Source organism: Saimiri boliviensis, chromosome 21 (assembly GCF_048565385.1).
Source record: "Saimiri boliviensis isolate mSaiBol1 chromosome 21, mSaiBol1.pri, whole genome shotgun sequence".
NCBI lineage: Eukaryota > Metazoa > Chordata > Mammalia > Primates > Cebidae > Saimiri > Saimiri boliviensis.
The window spans coordinates 13,370,027-13,388,556 of record NC_133469.1 but is presented as its reverse complement, the minus strand read 5'-3'; the positions used below and the strand labels follow the sequence as shown (position 1 = coordinate 13,388,556).

Sequence of the window (18,530 nt, the reverse complement as noted above, 5' to 3'; positions counted from 1 at the left end):
GTCTGAGGGCAGGCTCCTGAGGACTGCAGATCTCCGCTGACCTCTTTCCCCAGATTATGATGGGACCCAGGTCTGTGGGAGATAGGAACTGGCCACTATTTGTCTTGGGTAGCGTCTGTGCTGCTGTGGAGGGCCGCCGAGAACTACCCCACAGGCCCTTTACCCTGCCACCGCCCCCACTCTGCTGCCCCCGAGTCTTGCTGCTGCTTCCTCCCTGTTAGAAGATGTCCTATCACCGCCCAGAAAGGAGGAGGCTGGGTGTCCAAACCCACATTTGGAAGGAGAGGCAGAGGAGTCGGGCCCCAAAGAAAAGAACGAGGATCAGGCTGGGTGTGGTGGCTCACGCCTATAATTTCGGCACTTTGGGAGGCTGAGGCAGATGGATCACAAGGTCTGGAGTTCAAGACCAGCCTGGCCAACATGGTGAAACCCCATCTCTACTAAAAACACAAAAAAATTAGCTGGCCATGGTGGCAGGTGCCTGTAATCTCAGCTACTCGGGAGGCCGAGGCAGGAGAATTGCTTGAACCCCAGAGGCAGAGGTTGCAGTGAGGTGAGATCACACCACTGCATTCCAGCCTGGGTGACAGCAAGGCTCTGTCTAAAAAAAAAAAAGGGATCACCGTGGGGAAGCTCCAGACAGACTGGAACCCTGTATTCAAGCCCACTGTCGCCTTGCCTTTCTCAGGCCTTGGGCAAGCCTGAGTCCCTGTGTGGGCCTCAATCCTGCTACGCCTTGAGATCTGGGGCCCTTCTCGCTCATTCCAAGGCCTACGATGATCAGCCACTAGGGGGTGCTGCGAGCACGGGCCTTGGCCGCCAGCTCGCCCCGCGCCTCCAGACCCGTGGCCTGGGGCTGCAGCTGTTCCGGCTGCCCGGCGGTCAAGGCCTGGAGGGGTGATTTGCTGCTGCCAAGGCCCCATCCTCCCTGGTGCCCCACAACGGCTCGCCGCTCTCCCTTGGGAGTGGCCGATCCCCTTCCCACAGGCGCTGCGGGAGGAGGGCGGTCTCTCCCTGGCAGCCTTGTGGACACCTGGTGTGGGGGGAGGAGGGTCTGAGTCACCGCAGCTCCAGCCTCAGCGTGGTGTGGCCTTGGGAGGCTTGTACTTTGCTTGGGGCAGAGGATGAAAAGGCCCTTTATCATTCACGACAGGAGCCTAAACCTAGTCTCTGACGTCCTGCACCTCCAGCCAGCCCTGGATAAACAATGTGAGTTGTTTCAAACCGAGCGGGATGTGAAAGCTGGGATTCAGGGAATCCTAGCCTGCGATCCAGCGGACCTTGATGCTGGGGTCCAGGGGTTGGGGACCGGTGTGAGGGTGGAAGGCAGCCTGGCTGGGGTAGCTGTGGCTACATTCGCGGCAGGATCATTTGCAGTCCGCCACCACCAGTAGGGCACGTGGTGCCAGGAGCTCTGCTGCAGGGGATGTGCGCAGCAGTAATGCCAAACCAGCAGCTTGATGAGCGTGGTCTGCGCAAGCCGACAGGTCACGCTAAGCGCCGCGGGCTGACGTGTGGTGCATTCGGCGGGGCCCGAACAGAGGGCCCAGGCCTACCCAGACCGATGTGAGGTGGCACTAGGCGAAGTCCAGACAAATGCGCAGAACGCGCGTCGTCGCCTCCTGCGGCTCCCGGGAGCCGCCGCTGGCGTTGCGCTGCCGGGCTGGCAGGGCTGGCAGTGGCAGCGCGGCGACCCCCGGGGCAGCTGGCCGTGGTAGCGCTCCACGCCGTCGGCCAGCCCGCGGCTTGGCGTGTCCTGCTGCACCAGCCCGGGTCCGTCGCCGCGCTTCCTCCGCAGTCATCCAGGAGAGGTCTCTAGGAGGCGCAGCAGCAGCAGCTCTGGGTGCACGTGTTTCGACCTGGCCTCCCACCGGTGGTCGCCGGCCGCCCACGACAAAGCTGGGGGGCTGCGCGGGGCAGGACGGCCGGCCGTGGATCGGCTGCAAGTCTGTGTCCTACAGAATTCCAGGCACTGGGAACCACTCCGAGGGCGCAGTGTCCTTGTTCTCTGCGTCGCGCACGAGGTTCAGGGCCGCAGCTAACCAGAAGCAGCAGGAGTGGATGGAGGAGATGGCACCAGGCGCAGCCAAGATGTAGGGCCATGATGGTCTGTTTACCCCAGGACCACGCTCTTTATGGTCGCTTGGTCCTTTCTCCGTCCCTCCACCTCCGCTCTCATATCAGCTTAGCCTGGCTACTGCTGGGAGCTCTTCGCCCTAGACCAAGACGGACCCTGGGGAGATCCCAAGGGCCAGGAGGACAAAGTATCATGAATCTCAGGTGCTTTTCAGCCCGTTCCAGGGTTCAGGCATGCACATTCATCCAGGCTTCTGGGAGTCTAAAGGTGCGTTTCTTTCAGACAGTGATTGCAGCTCTGTCAAAGGTTCTAAAATCCCACCAAGCTGAGTGTCTTTATTCAGGGATCATAAGAGTCTATGGCCACGTGCGGTGGCTCATGCCTTTAATCCCAGCACTTCGGGAGGCTGAGGCAGGTGGATCACCTAAGGTCAGGAATTCAAGACCAGTCTGGCCAACATGGTGAAACCCTGTCTCTACTAAAACAAAAAATTAGCTGCATGTAGTGGCAGGCACCTCTGATCCCAGCTACTCCCAGCTACTTGGGAGGCTGAGGCAGGAGAATCCCTTGAACCTGGGAGGCAGAGATTGCAATGAGTCAAGATTGAGCCACTGCACTCCAGCCTGGACAAGAAGGCCAGACTCTGTCTCAAAAAAAAAAAAAAAAAAAAAAAAAAAAAAGTCTACAATTCAGTTGTGCAATTTAATTCTGAATTATATTCAATCCAAAGCCAACAGACTTTGGGGGCAAAACACAGAGGGCGATTCATTTCTGAGGTCAGGAGTTCAAGACCAGCCTGGCCCACATGGTGAAACCCCCATCTATAAAAATTAGCCAGGTGCGGTGGTACACTCCTGCAATCCCAGCTACTTGGGGGCTGAGGCAATTCAATTCTGAAGGTTCTGAATTCAGGTTGCAAGTCTAGATCAGATTCCTAATAGTTTCCATTCTGTGAGTCTCTGCTTCCAAAAATCGAGGATTTTCTGTACCTGAAGTGGGTGACATCGGGCTTTAGAGAGGCACCTCTGAGCCCTTGTGAAAAACATGGGACCTGCAAGGAGCTTTTTAAAAAATTTTTTTCAGACAGGGTATCGCTCTATCCCCAAGGCTGTGGCTGCAGTGCAGGGGTGCAATCTCGGCTCACTGCAACTTCCGCATCCTGGGTTCAAGCCATTCTCCTGGCTCAGCCTCCTGAGTCGCTGGGATTAAGGCATCCACCACCATACCTGGCTAGTTTTTAGTACAAATCGGGTTCCACTATGTGGTCCAGGCTGGTCTTGAACTCCTGACCTCAAGTGATCTGCCCGCCTCAGCCTCCCAAAGTGTGGGGATTACAGGCGTGAGCCACCATGCCCAGCCTGGAGCAGCTAGGTCTGAGCATCAACCCTAGCTCCTCCAGCCCGGAATGTGAGTCCTGGCTCCATCAGTGCCCCCTCACACTGTCTTCTCTGCCCTTACTTCCCCTTGATGCTCCCCACCCCCAGCTTCTCAATACACTACTCAGTCCCTCCACCTCTCTCCTCCCTTCCTTAACTAGACTGCCTTTTGCCCTCAATACGCCTGTCCAGTTTGCCAGCAGCCTTCTCATTGCTGAATCCAGTGTACCTTGCTCCCCAGGTGCTAGCCTCCCTGGCCCTCTGGAGGCATTTGGCCATGTGGCCCCTCCTTCTCCATGAAGTTCAGGCCAGAACTCCATGACGGAATCACACAGTCATTCACCAAGACTTAATCACTTCTTTGACTCTTGCCGAGATGAGAGGCTCCTAACAGGTCACTCATCAAGTCCCTCCCACTCTGTCCATCCTTTTCACCCCAGACCATAATAGACGTTTTTTGTTTGTTGTTGTTGTTTTTTTGAGACAGAGTCTGGCTCTGTTGCCCAGGCTGGAGTGCAAGCAATGTCTACTCACTGCAACTTCCGCCTCCCAGGTTCAAGGGATGCTCGTGCCTCAGCCTCCCAAGTAGCTGGGATTACAGGTGTGTGCTATCATGCCCAGCTAATTTTTTAATTTTTAGTAGAGGAAGACTTTGCCATGTTGGTCAGTCTGGTCTCCAACGCCTGACCTCAGATGATCCACCCACCTCGGCCTCCCAAAGTTCTGTGATTACAGGCATGAGCCACTGCACCACCCAAAAATGTACAGGTCATGTCCCTGCTCTAGAACCTTAGTAGCTTCCCATTGCTATGAGGTAAAGCCAGACTTTTTGGATGGGTATTTAAATCATCTGTGTTCCAGCTGGACTAAGGCCCTGGAAAGAGCTTCTGGAGAAGGGTCTCAGGATTTGCAAGGCTAGAGGGAGGGGTCCTGCCTGGAGTCTGCTGAAAGGAGACTCAAGGCCTGGTTTCCCACTCCAGGAAACCCCAGTCCAAGACTAGGAATCCTTCTTTTCTTTTTTCTTTTTTCTTTTTTTTGAGACAGAGTCTCCCTCTGTTGCCCAGGCTAGAGTGCAGTGGTGCCATCTCGGCTCACTGCAACCTCCACCTCCTGGGTTCAAGTGATTCTCCTGCTTCAGCCTCCCGAGTAGCTGGGATTACATACACCTGCCACCACACCTGGCTAATTTTTGTATTTTTAATTTTTGAGACGAAGTTGTGTCTTGCTGCCCAGGCTGGAGTGCAATGGCTTGATCTCGGCCCCCTGCAACCTCCGCCTCCTGGGTGATTCTTCTCTCAAGAGATTCTCCTGCCTCAGTCTCCCAAGTAGCTGGGATTATGGCATGTGCCACCGCGCCTGGTTAATTTTGTATTTTTAGTAGAGACAGGTTTTCTCCATGTTGGTCAGGCTGGTCTCAAACTCCCGACCTCAGGTGATCCACCCACCTTGGCCTCCCAAAGTGCTGGGATTACAGACATGAGCCACTGCACCCAGCCTAATCTTTGTATTTTAGTAGAGATGGGATTTTACCATCTTGGCTAGGCTGGGCTTGAACTCCTGACCTCGTGATCCACTCACCTCAGCCTCCCAAAGTGCTAGGATTACATTCATAAACCACTGCGCCTGTCTTTTTTTTTTTTTTTTTTTTGAGACAGAGTCTCATTCTGTTGTCCAGGCTGGAGTGCAGTTGCACCATCTTGGCTCATTTCAACCTCTGCCTCACAGGTTCAAGCGATTCTCCTGCCTCAGCCTCCAGAGTAGCTGGGATTACAGGTGCCCGCCACCATGCCCAGCTGTTTTGTATTTTAGTAGAGAAGAGGTTTCACCATGTTGGCCAGGCTGGTTTCGAATTCCTGGCCTCAAGTGATCTGCCTGCCTCAGCCTCTCAAAGTGCTGGGATTACAGGCGTGAGCCACCATGCCCAGCCTAGAAACCCTTTCTAAACATGAATTGAAGCAAGGAGGGGCAGGGATAGGGGGTGGAGTCATCAGGCTGGGCCACAGGAGGTGGGAGTGCCAGGGATTGGCTGGGCCCTGGCCAGAGAGGGGTTAACTACAAAGCAAATCACAGAGAGCGCGATCAATGGGTTACTCGCTGCAGAGAGAGGAAAAGGCAGCAGCAACGCAGAGAGGCAGAGAAGAGCCGAGCAGAAAAGCCTGCCACCTGGGGGAAATCAGAGACTGAGGAGGAAGTGGCCAGTGGCTACTCTAGAGGGAGTGCCTAACTCCACTCAGCAGAGGGGGCAGAGGAGAGGAGGGGCCTTAAAGGCGAAGGGGGAGAAGTAGAAGGCAGATCAGTACCTGCAGGGAGGAACCGAGGGGCAGCTGCTGCACCAGAAGGCCCACCCAGCCTGGCCGTTCCACCCAGGATCAAGCCCACTGCCCAGGGTGGAGGTGGGTATTGCCCGTCCTGGGCTTCGGGGACCTATCGCATGCTGGGTGCTGGGGTGGGGGCAGACATTGCCTTTCTTGCCTCCTCCCTGCCTGGCCCCCCTTTCCCCTCATTTGTCCCATCACCCCAGTGGTCCCAAGCCTGCAAGGGGATCCACAGGTAGTAGGAGACGTGGGCTGTAGAGTGGGACGGGGTGAGCATGGGCGCTGTGTGCACACACACATCCACGCACACGCACACAGGTTGTCAGAGGAACCACCTGTTACAGGTTCTAAGATGAGCACTCTAGCTTAGGAGGCGAGATACCAGGGTGGCAACAGCCCCAGAGCTGCCATTCCAAGTGTGATATTAGCCTCCCATGTCCTCTGTCTGAGCCTCGATGTCCCTATGTGCAGAGAAGGAGCAGTGACCTACATGATCTTCCCAGTTTTGCCATTGTGTTGATCTCACTATACTAGAGTCTCCGATGACTCAGGGATGTTACCCATGTTTTGCTGAGACTACAGCCTGTAGCCAGAGAAAACCCTGAACCCGTGTCCCAGGGTCTCCCCAGAGCTTCAGATCCTCATTGAGAAGGAAATATACCAGCTTCTGGGGTTGGCCCCTCCCCCATTGCCATGTCTTCATCCTACCTTGCTTGTGCCTTAGCCAGCTTCGTGGGTTGAAAGTGTCCCTCAAATACCTCGGCAGCCCTCCAGGCAGGACTCTAGGGGTGATCTTTAGGAACTCCCACCCCTTGAACGCTATGAGCTTGCTCACACAGTGGGACTCAGTGATGACTTTGCCTTTGCCCTCCCCTCCTCCATCTCCCATGAGCTTCCCGCAAAGAACACCTGAACAGACCCATGCGGGGGGAGCTGGACCCCAGGGTCAAGCAACCAGGACTGGGGGCTCTTGCCTGAGGACCCCAGCTTCTCTTCCCCAGGTGCCCGTCTGATGGGGAGAGATGGCTGATGCCCAGAACATTTCACTGGACAGCCCCGGGAGCGTGGGTGCCATAGCAGTGCCTGTGGTCTTTGCCTTCATCTTCCTGCTGGGCACAGCGGGCAATGGGCTGGTGCTGGCCGTGCTCCTGCAGCCTGGCCCGAGTGCCTGGCAGGAGCCTGGCAGCACCACGGATCTGTTCATCCTCAACCTGGCGGTGGCTGACCTCTGCTTCATCCTGTGCTGCGTGCCCTTCCAGGCCGCCATCTACACGCTGGACGCCTGGCTCTTCGGGGCCCTCGTCTGCAAGGCTGTGCACCTGCTCATCTACCTCACCATGTACGCCAGCAGTTTCACGCTGGCTGCTGTCTCAGTGGACAGGTGCGCTGTGCCTGGGGCCTGGCGGGGCTGGGCTGCGGGGGGTTGGGGGCGACGATCTGAAAAGATCCTCGTTGGCCTTAGGAAGGAGAGAGTGGGGGACCAGAAAGGAGGTGGGAGGGAGGGAAGAAAAGCTCCCTGGCCTCTGGCAAGCAGCCTCTGGGCACCTGCACAGCATGACTGAGGGACTGCTCTGCCTTCCCCTTCCTCCACTGTGAGCTTCCAGAGGATGTCTCTGAGTCTCAAGTGGGAGCCCAGGGTCTGGCACATAGCAAGTACTCTGTAAGCGTGAAATGAATGGCAAAAGAAGCTCACGAATGCGTTCATCAGTTTTTGTTTTTGTTTTTTGAGACGGAATTTTGCTCTTGTTGCCCAGGCTGGAGTGCAGTGGCGTTATCTTGGCCCACCGCAACCTCTGCCTCCCGGGTTCAAGTGATTCTCCTGCCTCAGCCTCCTGAAGAGCTGGGATTACAGGCGCCTGCCACCAGCCTGGCTAATTTTTTTTGTATTTTTAGTAGAGATGAGGTTTCGCCATGTTGGCCAGGCTGGTCTCGAAACTGATCTCAGGTGATTGGACTGCAACAGCGTTCCAAGTGCTGGGACTACAGGCATGAGCCGCCTCCCTCCCCACCCCCACCCCCACCCCAGCTATATTCTAACTGCCTGCACCTGGTCCAGCTGTGCACACACTTGCTTCCACCGCTTGAAACTTGGGGTCAAATCCAGACTCACTCCCTAGCTGACGATCTTGGGCAACTCACTTCTCTCTGGGCCTCATTTGACGCATCCATAAAATAATTCTAGAAATAACACCTCACCGGGATCTGGCCCTTGCTAGGTGCCAGGTACTGCTCTAAGCACCTGTGCGTTCACACCCTTAATCCCCGCCACCTTCCCCACGGTTGAGAGGAAGCGCACCTGGCGGTAGGCTCCGGCGCTGGGCGTGGCGTGGGCCCGGGCTGAAGAGCGCACGGCCGCCGCGCTCACCCGGCTTCCTCCGCAGGTACTTAGCCGTGCGGCACCCACTGCGCTCGCGGGCCCTGCGCACACCACGCAACGCCCGCGCCGCGGTGGGGCTGGTGTGGCTCCTGGCAGCGCTCTTCTCGGCGCCCTACCTCAGCTACTACAGCACCGTGCGCTATGGAGCGCTGGAGCTCTGCGTGCCCGCCTGGGAGGACGCGCGCCGCCGCGCCCTGGACGTGGCCACCTTCGCCGCCGGCTACCTGCTGCCCGTGACCGTGGTGAGTCTGGCCTACGGGCGCACCCTGCGCTTCCTGTGGGCCTCCGTGGGACCCGCGGGTGCGGCAGCAGCCGAGGCGCGGCGGAGGGCGACGGGCCGCGCGGGGCGTGCCATGCTGGCGGTGGCCGCGCTCTACGCGCTTTGCTGGGGCCCGCACCACGCGCTCATCCTGTGCTTCTGGTACGGCCGCTTCGCCTTCAGCCCGGCCACCTACGCCTGCCGCCTGGCCTCTCACTGCCTGGCCTACGCCAACTCCTGCCTCAACCCGCTCGTCTACGCGCTCGCCTCGCGCCACTTCCGCGCGCGCTTCCGCCGCCTGTGGTCTTGCGGCCGCCGACGCCACCACCGCGCCCGCCGCGCCCTCCGTCGCGTCCGCCCCGTGTCCTCGGGCCCCGTCGGCTGCCCCGGAGATGCCCGGCCTCGCGGGAGGCTGCTGGTGGGCGGCGTCTGGGGTCCGGAGCCCAGGGAGGGACCCGCCCGCGACGGAGAGGCTGCCCGAGGGCCGGAATAAACACTGCCGTCTGGACTCTGCTGGTGTCGGTCTGTCTCACTTCCCTTCTCCGAGGGCGGGACGCCACCAGGCTAGGGATGGGGCAACGCCACCAGCTCTCTGAGGAGCGTTGAATGGAGCGATTTGTCCCCGCTCCATGGTGGACAAGTGATCGTGGGCAGCTGAGCGGACACCCCTGGATGTCAAAATAGCACAGCCCTCAGAGCCTGCCTGTAGCCAGCCTGGCAGTCCCTCTGCTCATCCTTCCAATTGGGTGACACCTTCTAGGCCGTGCTTCCTCCACCACCTCTTACCCACCCACTTCTTGGTTCCAAGCCCAGTCCTTTTTAATAACAACAAGTACTTTGGCTGATATTTAACTGAGACCACACGTGCTATGTCAAAACAGCTTTGCAAAGTAAATATAATTAGCCCTACTTATTTTTTTTTTATTATTATTTTTTATTTTTATTTTTTTAAGACGGAGTTTCGCTCTTGTTACCCAGGCTGGAGTGCAATGGCGCGATCTCGGCTCACCGCAACCTCCGCCTCCTGGGTTCAGGCAATTCTCCTGCCTCAGCCTCCTGAGTAGCTGGGATTACAGGCACGAGCCACCACGCCCAGCTATTTTTTTGTATTTTTAGTAGAGACGGGGTTTCACCATGTTGACCAAGATGGTCTCGATCTCTCGACCTCGTGATCCACCCGCCTCGGCCTCCCAAAGTGCTGGGATTACAGGCTTGAGCCACCGCGCCCAGCAGCCCTACTTATTTTTTAAATAGAGGGAGTCTTCTCTGTCGCCCAGGCTGGAGTGCGGCATGATCTCAGCTCACTGCAACCTCCACCCCCGCCCCACCCTTTCAAGCAATTCTCTTAGCTCAGCCTCCAGAGTAGCTGAGATTACAGGGTCTCGGGCCTCAGCCCAGAAGCTAACATTAGTGGCAGGTGGGTGGATCTGAAATCACTGAGACTGATTTATTGGTTAATTATTGTTTTTTTTTTTTAACCACCACAGACTTCCACAGCTGTGTGTGGCGCTAGGGAGGGAAGGCCACTGGGAGGCCAGCTGGAGGCCAAGCATGGCTCAAGTCAGAGCCAGGGGCACCAAATGGGGTAACACAAGGCGTTTGGAACAGGGAATGCTGCACCCATGACTTTATGCCCAGGGGAAGCCCATCTGGACTGGCTGGCCTGAGCCCTGGAACAGAAGTCTGTTAAGGAAGAGGTCTGAGGTTTTCAGGGCACCCAGTCAGGTGTGGGGAGATACAGTTTTTGAAAAGAATCGGGAAGAACCAAGAAAAACCGTGGAAGCTGAGAGGAGATGCCCCAGAGGTGGAGAAGGCACTAAATAGAAAAAGGCTGGGCTTGGTGGCTCATGCTTGTAATCCCAGCACTTTGGGAGGCCGAGGCGGGTGGATCATGAGGTCAGGAGTTCAAGACCAGCCTGGTCAACATGGTGAAACCCCGTATCTCCAAAAAATACAAAACTTAGCGGGGCATGGGGGCAGGTGCCTGTAATCCCAGCTACTCGGGAGGCTGAGACAGGAGAATTGCTTGAACTGGGGGGGGGGGGGGCGGGGGTGGAGGTTGCAGTGAGCTGAGATCACACCACTGTACTCCAGCCTGGGCAGCAAAGAAGACTCCATCTTTTTTTTTTTTTCTTGAGATGGAGTTTCGCTCTTGTTACCTAGGCTGGAGTGCAATGGCGCGATCTCAGCTCACCGCAACCTCCGTCTCCTGGGTTCAGGCAATTCTCCTGCCTCAGCCTCCCGAGTAGCTGGGATTACAGGCACGTGCCACCATGCCCAGCTAATTTTTTGTATCTTTAGTAGAGACGGGGTTTCACCATGTTGACCAGGATGGTCTCGATCTCTCGACCTCATGATCCACCCGCCTCGGCCTCCCAAAGTGCTGGGATTACAGGCTTGAGCCACCGCGCCCGGCAACTCCATCTCTTTTTTAAAAAAAAAAAAAAAAAAAAAAAATTAATCGTATTTACTTTGCAAAGCTGTTTTGACAAAGAATGTAGCATGTGTGAGACATATAGTTCCTGCCTAATAAATACTATTTTTAAAGACAAGGTCTTGCTTTGCTGCCTAGGCTGGAATGCAGTGGCATGAGCCAAGATCGCAGCAGGCTGAGTGACAAAGTGAGACCCTGTCTCAAAACAAAACCCACCAACCAATGGGGACAGTCCAGGCCCACACATAGGAGGCATGTAACTGACACCTGATACATGAGAACTCAGGGGCCAGAACCCATGACCCTTCCCTTCCTTCTTCCCTGAGCACCCATCCTAAGTGAGGCTTCAGGATCAGGGATGCCGTGAGTCCAACATGGTCACTGCCTGCCAGGAGCTGTCAGTCTGGCTGGAGAGCCAGATACATAATAAAAAAGGACAGTACTGAGGCAGAACACATGCAATTCAGAAAGGCCACAGAGGGAGCAGCTCCTGCCTTCTGGGCAATCCCAGCAGGACCCCCAGAGGTGACTTTTTTTTTTTTTTTTTTGACACTCTTGCTCTGTTGCCCAGCCTGGAGTGCAGTGACGCAATCGCTGCAACCTCCACCTCCCTGGTTCAAGCAATTCCCCTGCCTCAGCCTCCTTAATAGCTGGGATTACAGACACATGCCACCACACCTGGCTTTTCTTTTTTTTTTTTTTGTATTTTTTTTTAGTAGAGACAGGGTTTCACCATGTTAGCTAGACTAGTCTTGAACTCCTGACCTCAGGCAATCCACCAGCCTTACCTCCCAAAGTGTTGGGACTACAGGCGTGAGCCATCACGCCCAGCCCAGAGGTGAGATTTGACGTGGATTTTCCTGGAGAAACGTGGGGAGGGGCCTGCCAGGTGGAGTGACAGCCTGTGCAAGGCAGGGGACGTGCAGGGCAGTGAGTGGCTCCTGCATCTGAAGCAGGGAGAGGCTGGGGCAGGGGACGCCTGGAGGGCAGGAGCTTCATCCTTCAAGCAGACTGTGATGCCACTGAAGGTTTTCAGGAAAGGAGGAGCCCAATCAGATGTGCAGTTCAGAAAGCCCCGGAACTGCTGTGTAGAGGCTGGGATGGAGGCCTAGACGTGGCAGAGGACTCAGATCAGGTGGGTCCTCCTGGGCCCTTCTTGGAAGTGAGGACACCTGTAAAGTGGCTGCTCCATGAGCTTTGTTGAAGAAAGCCAACGAGGCCTGGTGTAGGACTGGGAAGATATTTTTGCTGTGGATTTGGCAGGAAGCTGGATGGCCTGCTGCTGGGCTTGGGCTTGTTTCCCAAGGCTCAGAGGTTTGCTTCGGGGGGCTAATGAAACACTTGGAAGAACAGATGGTCGTAATAATAATAATTTGGGAGATAACTGTATGTCCAGTAGAGCCCAAGGCAGGCAAGAGGGTCAGAGGAGAGGCTGAACGATCCCTGGCCACTGCCCCCCAGGGCCTAAGAGAACTCTCATGATCTGAGCCCTGTGCCAAGTGTAGGGCTGCACCTGGGGAAGGCCTGGGGATCTGGAAAGGCACTTTTCTTAGTTGGAAGGTTTGGATTCTACAACCCTCTCACCTTCCTGTTTGCGCAAACCTCTTAAGAGGCCTGGCTGGGCGTGGTGGCTCATGCCTGTAATCTCAGCACTTTGGGAGGCTAAGGCGGGTGGCTCATTGATATCGGAAGTTCAAGACCTGGTTAACATGGTAAAAACCTGTCTCTACTAAAAATACAAAAATTAGGCAGGCATGGTGGCGGGTGCCTGTAACCTCAGCTATAAGTAGCTAAGGCAGGAGAATTGCCTGAACCTGGGAGGCAGAGGTTGCAGTGAGCTGAGCTCTTGCCATTGCACTCCAGCCTGGTCGACAAGAGTGGAACTCTGTCTCAGAAAAAAAGGAGAGGTCTGCAGCATTCATGTGTGAGCGCTTGCTAGGTCCAGGGCTCTTCTGCAGACAAGAAAGAGAACAGGAGACAGAGGAGCCTAGAGGAGAAGCCCTAACCCAGTGTGGGGAGCCAGAAAAGACTTTCCATGGGAGTTGGAGCCAAAGCCAAGTCCTGAGGCAGGAATCTCCCAGGGCAGGTGGCGAAGGGAGAGACAGGAACACATGTGCGGGTCATGTGCCCAGGGACCGAGGCAGGACCCGCTGCAGCCCCAGCAGGGAGGTGGGAGAGGTGGGTGGAGTCCTGAAGGATTCTGTAATCCTGTCTGAAACTGAGACTACTTTGTCACAAGGGCAAAGGGAAGCCACTGAAAGGTTTTGAACAAAAGGGTGACTTAATAAGATTTACTCTTTAGGAGGCTGGGTGCTGTGGCTCACACCTGTAATCGTAGCACTTTGGTGGGCCAAGTTGGATCACCTGCGGTCAGAAGTTCAAGACCACTAGCCTGGTCAACATGGTGAAACCCTATCTCTACCTAAAATACAAAAATAGCCAGGCATGGTGGCATGCACCTGTAATCCCAGCTATTCGGGAGGCTGAGGCAGGGGAATTGCTTGAACCCGGGAGGTGGAGGTTGCAATAAGCTGAGATTGCACCACTGCACTCCAACCTGGGTTGACAGAGCGAGACTCTGTCTCAAAAAAAAAAAAAAAAAAATTATTCTTTAGGGAGCTCTTTCTGGCTGCCCAGGCAGGCTTTCACGGGGAGGAAGTACAGAGTGTGCTGACTGGGGCAGAGAGACCGGTCAGGAGGCTGGTGTAGGAATCCAGAGATGAAGACATCAGGGCATTGGAAGTGGTGGGGAGACATGGGCAGATGAGTCAGCCACTTAAGATGTACAATTGTGGCCGGGTGCGGTGGCTCACGTCTGTAATACTAGCACTTTGGGAGGCCGAGGTGGGTGGATCACCAGAGGTCAGGCGTTCAAGACCAGCCTGGCCAACATGGTGAAACCCCATCTTAAAAAAAAAAAAATGTACAATTGCTAGGATTTGGTGACTGTTGGAGGGTAGGGAAGAGAGAGGTGTCCCAGATGACACTTCTGGCTTGGGCTATTGGGGGTGGCAGTGGGGATAACTGAGGGGGTCAGTTTTGGGCGTCATGGTGGGGGTGCCTACAGACTAGTGGTGCACTCTGAGTATGTGCCACGTTTCATGTGGCCCTGGAACTTATTCTTCATCAGCTTTAGAGTTTGAAGATGGAGAAACTGAGGCTCAAAGATTAAGTAGCTTGCCTAAGATCACACAGCTAGCCAGAAACAGAACAGGGGCTTAACTCAGGCTTGTCTGATTTCAGTTCCATGGTCTTTAATGGAAGCCATTCGAGAAGAGGCAGGAAGGAATTGGTTGAGGGGGAGGGAGGAATTTGACATGTGCAAAGAAGGTGACCTCCTCATCTCCCTCACCCTGCTCTAGGCAGCCACCGTGGTAAGGCTGCAACCCAGCCCTGCAGAGAGCAGGCAAGTTAACCAACCCCTCCTCTGCCTGGGCTGGCAGGAACGGCATCATCTGTCAACTTCGAGGTGTGCATCTGGGGGAATAAACACCAATTAATGACCCTGAGGTTTCCTATTAATGAACACCAGTTCTTCAGGCCTGACGTTGGCTCATTTGTGAGCCACTGGCTGAATGCAAGATGGAACAAGGCCAGAGGGAGAGGCTGAGCAGGGAGTTAAATTGCTTCTGGCTCAAGAAGATCAGGCTCTGATTTACTGAGGCATCTGTTTGGTGCCAAGTTAAGTGGCTCAGGATCTGTGTAGGGGGCGAGGTTGAAGCAGGAAGGGTGATGAGGGGGAGGGATGCCAGAATTAGGCTGGAACACCCAGGGGTGCTCTGAGGCTCCCCAAGCTTCCTTGGTCCTGGCTGGGTGTGGTGCAGGGGAGGGCACTGTCCTGGGCATCCGATGAACCTGCAAGGGCAACTCTGGGGCGGGTAGTATAGGGGTAAGGCAGAGACTCTGCAGCCATGCTGTTGGCGTTGAATCCAGATGACTGCGCTTGGCACCTGTCACCTCTCCATGCCTCAGTGACCTGCACACCTGAGCTCATTCTGAGCCAGGCTTCATTCCAGGCACTGTGGATGCATCCAGAGGGAAAGTGCCCCAGGATGCTCACCGTCTGCCCCCAGCTTCCTGAGATGTCTCAGGGGTTTTCTCAGGCAGATCCTTGTCTCCTTTGAGGCCCTCACAATCTAGTGGAGGAGGCGTGACTCAACTGCCTCTGTCCCTCTGGGCATGCTTCACTGCCAAGCGCATCTGTGGACACGGGCCACCCTCCTGGGCTTCCAAAGATGGTGAAAACTGCCAGGCTTGGGTCTGTCGGTCGGAGCAGCTGCTGCCCTCTGGGCACAGGGACAAGAAAACACTGTGGGCCTGGAGCCCTGGTCTGGACCTGGGGCATTGGGCAGGGCTCTTGCACTTCTCTGACCTTGTTTCCCTACGTGGAAAGTGTGCTGATTGTATCTCCCTGTGGACACCGAGGGCTCATTGTGTTTGGGAGCTAGCATGGGGGTCCGGGCTCTAATTCCCCTTCGGCCCTATGGATGGAGGGAACCAGGGACTTTGTCGGGATTACCCTAGGTTTCGGTCTATCTTCCTACCCCAGCTTGGGCTCAGCATCTGAAGTAGTCTGGGGAGCAGGTGGTCTTGGTGGGGGTAGGGGCTTTTCCCTAGACTGAGGTCACACCTAGAGCCAGAAACCTCAGTGCCTGCTCTGGGCTAAGGATGCATCTCGCGCCAGGATGCAGATAACTGCCTACTTTACCTGGTTTCTGCCTGCCATGGCCTATCTTCAGATCTCAGGACTTCCCAGCCTGTCCCACTTCCCTCTCTGGCCAGCTTTGAACCCTCCTGGATCCAGCACTTTTCCCAGACTGTCTTCTGGTTGTCCTCCTGCTCTGTGGCCTGGCTCATGCTGGTCCCCTACACACTCACCAAGACCCTCCAGGACCACTCCACACCCAGCTCAGCTCCATCCTGTGTAGTCCTTTCTCTTTCCTCAGGTGACCAGGTGCGGGTCTTGGTGCTCAGGATGTTCCCTGTCCCTGGGAATGCCTACTGGCCAGAGACCAAGGCATTCACTTGGTAAGTCCTGTTGGTTCCTACCAGCTGTGTCCCGGGAGCACTGGGGACACTGCACTTTGGAAACCTGGCAGAGAGAATGGGAGACCTGGGCTGGGCCCCGCTCACCAGCTGCCTGACCTCAAGCAAGTTACTTTCTCTCAGCCTCAATTTCCTTTATCTCCAAGAGAGGGAAGGAGAGCAATAAACACCACAGGCTACCTAACGCTTTATTACAAACACTAAATCAAAGGGCTTGAATATACTCCCGCCTAACACATGGTAGAAGCTCAACAAATGTTTTGGAAACTGGTTGTGAGAAGGTTCTAAGTTTTGGGAATGGAATGGTAAACAGTATGTAGTTGGGGGGTAGATCCAGGTTCTAGCCCCAGCTGCTTGGCTGGGTGACTGTTTCCTCCTCACCTACAAAAGGCAGCAAGGCCACATTTTTTTTTTTTTTTTTTTTTTTTGAGATGGAGTCTGGCTCTGTTGCCCAGGATGGAGTACAGTGGCCCGATCTCAGCTCACTGCAGCCTCCACCTCCCAGGTTCAAGCTATTCTCCTGACTTACCTTAGCAAGTAGCTGGGATTATAGGCACCTGCCACCACACCCAGCTAATTTTTGTATTTTTAGTAGAGACAGGGTTTCACCATGTTGGCCAGGCTGGTCTTGAACTCCTGGACTCAAGTGATCCACCTACCTTGGCCTCCCATGGTGCCTGGGCAAGGCCAAATATCATTTGTTTTTGTTTTTTTGAGACAAAGTTTCACTCTTGTCCAGGCTGGAGTGCAATGGCGCTATCTCAGCTCACTGCAACCTCCACCTCCCGGGTTCAAGCGATTCTCCTGCCGCAGCCTCCAGAGTAGCTGGGATTACAGGCATGTGCCACCACGCCCAGCTAATTTTATATTTTTAGTATAGGTGAAGTTTCACCATGTTGGCCAGGCTGGTCTCAAACTCCTGACCTCAGATGATCTGCCCACTTCGGCCTACCAAAGTGCTGAGATTACAGGCAGGAGCCACTGTACCTGGCAGCCACGTATCTTACAATACAGTTGTGATGATCTGTATTTCTCTCCAAAGGCTTTCCACTGTTTGCCAGATAGGCAAGGGCAGGGAGCTTGTCCTTCCATTCCCTGTTGTTCTCCCACCTAGAACACTGCCTAGCACATATCAAGCACTAAGTATTTTTTTTCTTTTGTTTTGAGACAGAGTCTCACTCTTTCGCGCAGGCTGGAGTAAGTGGCTCAATCTTGGTTCACTGCAACTTCTGCCTCCTGGGTTCAAGCAATTCTCCTGCCTCAGGCTCCTGAGTAGCTGGGATTACAGGTGAGTGCCACCACATCTGGCTAATTTTTATATTTTTGGTAGAGAAGGGGTTTCGCCATGGTGGCAGGCTGGTCTCAAACTCCTGACCTTGGGTGATCTACTTGCCTTGGCTTCCCAAAGTGCTGGGATTACAAGCATGTGCCACGGCACCCAAACCAATATTTCTACCATGAAAGAAACATGAGGTATAAAGCAAAGGATCTTAACCCAGAAGGCAAAATCAACGAATGCGAGTTTTTTTCCTGCCATCTCCTAAGCCTTCCTCCCCACCTCCCTGACTCTTCAGTAATTCCCAGAGCAGCCAGCAACCATCAGAACTCACCCCTGCAAGGACAACCTCAGCTGAGCTCTCTACCCTGCCCCGGCCCAGTCCAGCTAGCTCAGGAACCACTTTGGTGTTTTCTGACTCACTCCAGTGTCTGGAGCCGACTTTATCCGGCTGGCTCTTCAGACACAATTGGGGTTATGGGAAATATCCTGGCTGGAAACAGGGTGAGGCAGATTGGCTGTCTACGTGGCTGTCTGGCAAGTGTTTGATGACTGGCCTATAAGCCACCTACAGTCAAGCCTTTGGTTCACTGGCTACGTGGCCAGGGAGAGAGTCAACCATAGACCCTTCACCTGCTTCAAGGGCCGTTTCTCCTGGCTCCATGGCTCCAGGGATGGAGGACACTGCAGGAGACACAAGCCTTGCTTCCCAGCTGAGGACTGTGAGTCACCTCAGGGTGATTTCACAGTCCCAGCATGCCCTAGCCCTCAGCTCTGCAAATATCAAGCAGCCTGCTTAGGGAACAGTGGGCTCAGGAGTGTCCCCAGCAGGCCCTCACCTATCTGCTCCCGCAGCTCTGTAACAAGAGTTCTAAACTTTTTTGAGTGTGGAGCTTGCTGAGAATGAGAATGAGCTGTGGACCCTTTTCCCAGAAATGCATGTGCACGCTCTCCACACAAAACCTTGCATAATTTCAGGGACTCACACCGCCCTAAGGGTTCACTAATTGAACCCCTTGGACCTGAGGTTGAGAAACTTTACCTAGATTCTTCCCCAGGTGATCAGCTCGGGTGAGAGAGGGGAGGCTGGCAAGCAGGACCCATGAGAAGCCCCGCTCCTGGAGTTTGAGGCCACTCCCTCCTGTCGCTGCCTCTCCTCTGTCTTGGACTCCTCCCTGCTCAGCCCCACTCCTGGGGCCATGGCCATGGCGGGGCTGTTTGTGCACAACGGCAACCCTGGGGCCAGAGTGGGCAGTCTCACCTAGAGGGGATCAGAATAACATGGCAGGAAGTGAGGGAAAAGCCACCCCAGGACTATACCTCTGACCTCTTATGTCACTGGGGTACACTCCTCCCTTACCTCCCTCAGG

The 18,530-nt window shown here is 55.1% G+C and overlaps 1 protein-coding gene across 3 annotated transcripts; it reads left to right on the top strand.

The window, feature by feature from the left end:
- The first annotated feature begins 25 nt into the window (after positions 1-25).
- Positions 26-10,280, top strand: GALR3 (galanin receptor 3). 3 transcript variants are annotated; one of them, XM_074390897.1, is made up of 3 exons: positions 26-7,149; positions 8,150-8,387; positions 8,588-10,280. In XM_074390897.1, the coding sequence occupies exons 1-3, from the start codon at positions 6,791-6,793 to the stop codon at positions 9,008-9,010; spliced, it is 1,020 nt and encodes a 339-aa protein (XP_074246998.1). In that variant the 5' UTR covers positions 26-6,790; the 3' UTR covers positions 9,011-10,280. The 3 variants fall into 3 exon arrangements, with proteins under 3 accessions (XP_074246998.1, XP_039319144.1, XP_039319145.1); XM_039463210.2 differs by having other exon boundaries at positions 26-1,209; positions 6,770-7,149; positions 8,150-8,971; XM_039463211.2 differs by having other exon boundaries at positions 26-5,846; positions 6,770-7,149; positions 8,150-8,971.
- The last annotated feature ends 8,250 nt before the right edge of the window (positions 10,281-18,530 follow it).